Here is a 6,041-nt window from a genome sequence, read left to right as displayed (position 1 = left end):
GATCTACTTTCGACCACTCATTAAACAAGCTACAGCGATGTGAGCTACAGCTAAGCGATTTACGGTTTTTGATGATGATGAGATCCCTTTTACATAGTGAGTCCTTAGAACCCATAGATCATTTCAGGAAGGAGAGCCACCTTGATTTTTGGTACGGTCGGGATGAAAGCTTGGGGTGATTTATCTCATACAATCATAAATTTATGCAGGCACCTGTTTAGGTTCCACACATAGGTAAAATACGAATAGTAGTATGTAGATTTTAATTACAAATGAAAATTATGAATTAGCTGTGGCATCGTTTTTCATGTCGCTCTTGGATTTACGTTGCGAATGTTGCGATCCAACTATAATGTGATTTCACATATGAACGGGACAAGTAAGTTGCAAGGGTAGTCGTTTAGGCTGCCATTGCGGTCGATGGTGCCACAGAACTCCTTCCCTCCGGCGTTGTTGGGCTCGTTCTGGTGCCAGCCTTCGTATCCGGCCTCGGACAGCGTCTCACCTGTAAAAAACATATCCTGGGGCCTTACCATGATGTCCTATTGCGATTCTGTTTAGGACCTAAACTGAATTGCTAAGGGACGGAGTTATGCGACTTATAGCTCCGTCCGTTAGCAAATCAGTTTAGGTCCTAAACTGAATCGCAATTAGGACATGGTAAGGCCCCTGTAATTCAAATTCAATATCATTGAATCCTTATCTGTACGATGTACTGTGCAACGCAAAGTTGAAAATAAACCATTGTCGATATACTTGACTGTTCGTAAACCTATTTACAACTGATTAGATTCAGCTTCATTTATTACATAACGTGTTTATATAACAGGTCATAATTTTTAATCTTTATTTGTTTGTATTTACTGCGTAGGAACGTGTTGGTATTTATCGCTTTTAAGACACAAACTGGCAAAAGCAAAGGACTAATGTACCATCAGCCGTTAAAATTGTATGGCAACTTGTCAATGAATTCATTCATAATTAAATTTCTTCATGCAATTTTGCAGCTCACTGTAAAACGAATGTTTGCTTACCAAAAATTGTCAGGAATTCTCCATATTCATTCCAATTCCAAATGCCCACACTGGCCCACCTCGAATCACCCCTTTTTATAGTAGTACTGGGATTCCTCCCAAAAATATCCTTCAGTACTTGCGCTTCCTCGTTGCTGTTAATGACTGCCAGGTGCCCCCCCTCTGCTTGGCACGCCATGGCGGCTCGGTGCCAGGTTCTCGAAACGCGGTGGAACTTGTAGCAGCTGCCAGTGCGATGCTCAAATTTGTAACCTGCCAGCAAAACATTAAAATCTTTGTTAAATGTTACATTTGGATAGTGACCAGCGATATTACTGATGCGTTACTGCAACAGCGTTGACGCTGGCGATTTCATTGCCAATTCCCATGATATCGTAGCTGTTGATGCCGCATTGCGTAGTTAGAACGCTCAATCCGTCTCTAATTTTATCAAAGACCCTGTAGGACTAACGTTACAACAGTACCTAACAATGCTGCAGTCACCATCCGAATTTCATCCTTAAATAAAAGAGACTTGCAGTATGTTAGGAGCTGATTTTGTCTGGTAGGTTAGGTAAAACCAGTACGTGGTAAAAAATTTAATGTAAAAATCAAGAAGCCGCCTGCGTATCATAAAAAGTTTACTAGACTGGAACAATCTCATACTTTTACACTAAACCTAACATTACGATGACTTGGGAAAAATAGGGTTTACTTCTCTCTCTTACAACCACAAACTCCCAGCCAAGATTCTGCTGGGCCATGCAGAGAAATAAAAGAGATTATCAGAGACGTATCAGCTTAGTACTTTGGCGAATAGGGATTGTCCGACTGTTATGTGGATTTTTATGAACATGTTGTAGCTATTTTGATTTTTGGAAGATACTGACCTTCGGCTGTAGTGCCACACTTGTTGACAATCATCTTTTCGCTCTTCTTGCGGCAGAAGTAAGGTCGAGGGGTGTTGCAGCCGACGTCGATGGCCTCGCCTACACCGTCCAACACCACACAGTCCTCCTCGTTTTTCACATTGTTAGGCTCCCCTTCGCGCCATCGGACGGAGAGGTTGGCCATGGGAATTCCTAGAATGATTTTTTTCTAACTTATACAATTTGCAAAGATGGAACAATGGCAAATTACTTTTTTTGCAGGAGCTTTTATAAGAAATGATAACGTTCCTATTGTTTTAACCATAAAGTTAAAGAGCCGGCTTGACCGACTTCAAAAACAGAAAATGGCGTATAAATTTAAGTCTAGCCTTTGCCTACTCATTCATTGCAGGCATAGACGTTCCCTTCCCACTTAATCTTTATTAAGGCAATAATTAGATGATAAAGGCAATAATAACATTTACTCATAGCAATTAGCGTTGTAGCAATCACGTTACTAAATAAGGTGACATTTGGGTTCAACGCTGTAATGTTGCAGTATTTCTGTGCAGCTTTGCTGCTGACAGCATTGCTGTACAGCTGTACACCAAGCAATGCTGTACAATGGCCTGCGCTCGCGGTGTTCCACCCTTAGGGCGTAGTATCGTTTGAACGCATTTGAACGCCTTGCAGGTAGCCAGGTAGCCGCTCGGTTGCAAGGATTAAGACATTTTTTTCTTAACTGGACCACTGCGAGCGCAGGCGATTGTACCTACAACAAGCAATGCAGTCATCAGCAATTCTGCAGTGCAATAATTTAAAATAACAATGACGGGTACTAAAAAAAACTAACACGATGAGGTTGATCTATATGTCTGAACACCGCTAGATATAATCTAAACAGTTCTCACCATCCATGCTCATGAAATCTCCCTTGGATATGAAGGCATGTACTCCTATGTACGCGTGGCGCATGGTCAGCTTATTGGCAGCCAACATTGCTATCATCGCATTGGACATAGCGCTGGTTGTCGGGTAGGCCAGGGCGCCACCTGCAATAGGAGAATTTTAATCAGAAAACGAAGTGTGCTGTTTTTCTTAAGTGCAAGTTGCAACCTAGACTGATCATTTTACGCCTTTGAAGACGACAGATAAACTATTTATTTAATTACACAAACGGGTCTACCGCGATATAATTTCATTGTTTTTACCTTTAATTCCGACGTTTCAGCTGAGTTGCACCAGCTGTGGTCACGGAAAGACTGACGTCCCAACAAATGTCAACGGAGATATTAATAAAACACCACTAAACTACCCGAAATTAGTTTATAAAAATGTTCGGGGTAGACAAAGAGACGTAGAGAGAGACGTAGACGTAGACGTAGAAGACCAAGTAGACGATAATTTGTACCCGTCCTCACGATTGAAATTTTTAGGGTGTTTTTTAATTTCAATCGCCTCTCTCACGAAATTAAAAAACACCCTAAAAATTTCAATCGTGAGGACGGGTACAAATTATCGTCTACTTGGGGACCAGTGATTCAAATGTTGAAACCAGCGGATATATCTTCGGACCAGTGTACGGATACTGTGAGTGTTGCGTGTCGTGCCGTGGACAATAAACATTAAACTTTAACGGGTAGCTGCAATTTCTTTGTCTACCCCGAACATTTTTATAAACTAATTTCGGGTAGTTTAGTGGTGTTTTATTAATATCTCCGTTGACATTTGTTGGGACGTCAGTCTTTCCGTGACCACAGCTGGTGCAACTCAGCTGAAACGTCGGAATTAAAGGTAAAAACAATGAAATTATATCGCGGTAGACCCGTTTGTGTAATTAAATATGTGTACAAAACGCGAGAGTTTAAAGTGTTAGATAAACTATTTGCCTAGAAAGCGAAAAATCATACTACATGGAGAGCTTAAGTGGATTAAACTAATGACCTCAAGTGATCGTGACCCTTGAGTCTTGAGGAAACGATGAAGCAGAAGAATTAACTGCACAGACGTCGGAGATCGCGCCACCGTATATGCTGCAGCTTCTAGTGGCCTTGCTCCCAGCTTTTAGCCATCTGAAGGCTTATGATAAGACAGTGATCTTGTTTTTCTTCGTCGAATTACTCTCGGCAGAGCAGTCGTGCTCACGTTGAACGATTCTACGCCAGTTCTCCCTGGCAGATGCTTCTCTGGCACAGGTATTAAGTGGGGTATTGGTAAGGACTTTTATCTGATCCGTCCAACGCCTTGGGGAACGTCCTCTTGACCTACAGCCATTGACCCGTCCCTGGACAACAAGTGTCTCCATGGCCACGTCGCGTCACATGTCCGAAGTATCTGAGGATACGCGCAAGACAGTGATACTGATATGAAATAGTCGTACCTTCGAGATGGCAGCGCAAGCGCGCGTCGGGCCAGATGGCAGGCTCGATGTGCAGGCGCAGCCACGCGTCCACTTCTGGCACGTACTCGTAGCCCATTCTAACAGGACTGCCGTTAGCATACTTGCCTAAATACATTGGCGATAAATTAAAGAAAAAAAAAACATGAAATCAACATCATATCACACCATTATTCAATTATTGATTTGACTTTAGTAAATAAATTAATTATTTTAAAAAACATTTTTGTTACAAGCTTTTATTGCTGACTGCATAATGCGATTTTGCTCACTGTTTTTAAGTAGCAATGTACCCTTATTCGAGCTGCTGAGGTGAAAATGTTTTTTTTTTTGTTTTAGGTACTCAACCTTTCACAAAAAAAAATCTTATACACCAAACATTCTAATCGTCTGTGGTACCTATGTCGTGAAACGTTGTCATTGGCAAATTCCTGATGCCAAAACTACAAGAGAGGAAAGCCATATTTAAAAAATACCCGCCTATTTATAAACCTTACCTTGCAACAAAATTACACTTAATAATAAAAACCAATACACTTTAAACATGTTTTACAAGAATTTAGACTAAGTAGTTATTTAAGAAAATGCGACAAATAATTGAATGAAAACTAAATGTGGCATAAAAAATAACACACGTTCTACTATGCACTTCTCATATATAGCTAACGAATAAAAATATCGCTAAATTGTGTTATGTTTTATCAGTAGGTACGTGCCTGCAAAAACATAACCAAGTTTGTTTAAAACCCCGTGTGTTCCGATTCGTCTATCACTCTCACTCTCACTGAGCGTAAGTAGGTACACGTGAGCGATATGGCTGTGCGTGCCCGTAATCGCGAATATCATATTATATGTTTTTGAATTTTATTTTTTTGTAAGTTTTAACAAAAAAATATATGAATTCAATCAAAAAATACAATTGGGCATTTTTATAAGCAAGTTTCTTTTAAATATCAATGAGCTTTTGTGCAATAAATCTCAAAAAAATTAAGGTGCGTTTTAAACATACTTAATGTTCGTTTTTTTTATCGAGCAAAAGTATTAAAATCTAAATCCGAATCGATGAAGTTACCAGAGAAAGACCTCAAGATTGCTAATTCATACATTTTTCAAATTTCCTTTTTGTTACCGCCATACAAAGTATATGGGGAAATGGTAACACAACAGGAAAAAAACTCTGGGACATTTTTTTATCCCATTAGGATCGAAAGAGCTCGTGATTCTGAGTAGAAATAACACAAAAGTGGCAAAAAAGGCGTCAATATATAAAAATGGCAAAAAATAAAAGAAACGCTCATAAGCATGTAGCTATTTTTGGTAATGAATTGTATGTGTGTTCGCAAGATGCTCACAGCCTGTGAAAACTACATTGTTCAAGGCATATTGCCAATCTTTTTATACATGCGGTCTGTGGGTCAACTTTACGCAGCGGGCATATAGCGACTTGCGAGTCCAATATAACAACGCGTTTAGGGTTCTGTTGGGGTTGCCGCGGCACTGTAGTGCGTCGGGCATGTTTGCGGAGGCGCGGACCGACGATTTTGCTGCCATAATGCGCAAGCGGTGCGCCTCCCTGCTAGCCCGAGTTCGCTGCAGCACCAACGGGCTCCTGAGCGCGTTCGCGGACCGCTGGGATTCCGCGCTGATGCGGAGATGGACACAGCTCCATGTATCGCGCTCCACGTAGGTAGGTTATAAGTTTTATTTGTTAAATTTTATTTATGTTGTTTTGCACTAACACTAAATTTTAAGTAGTATAAA

General features: G+C 40.6%; 1 protein-coding gene across 1 annotated transcript; it reads right to left on the bottom strand.

Moving 5' to 3' along the window:
- Positions 1 to 317: 317 nt before the first annotated feature.
- Positions 318 to 4,421, bottom strand: LOC134790455 (secretory phospholipase A2 receptor-like). The gene is made up of 5 exons (XM_063761262.1): positions 4,263 to 4,421; positions 2,794 to 2,934; positions 1,904 to 2,095; positions 1,035 to 1,286; positions 318 to 505 (listed from the first exon to the last, which is right to left on the bottom strand). Exons 1-5 carry the CDS (start codon positions 4,396 to 4,398, stop codon positions 348 to 350), a joined length of 879 nt encoding a protein of 292 aa, XP_063617332.1. The 5' UTR covers positions 4,399 to 4,421; the 3' UTR covers positions 318 to 347.
- Positions 4,422 to 6,041: the final 1,620 nt, after the last annotated feature.

Source organism: Cydia splendana, chromosome 5, assembly GCF_910591565.1.
Source record: "Cydia splendana chromosome 5, ilCydSple1.2, whole genome shotgun sequence".
NCBI lineage: Eukaryota > Metazoa > Arthropoda > Insecta > Lepidoptera > Tortricidae > Cydia > Cydia splendana.
The sequence above is the reverse complement of the archived record's forward strand: the minus strand, read 5'-3'. Positions and strand labels throughout refer to the sequence as shown.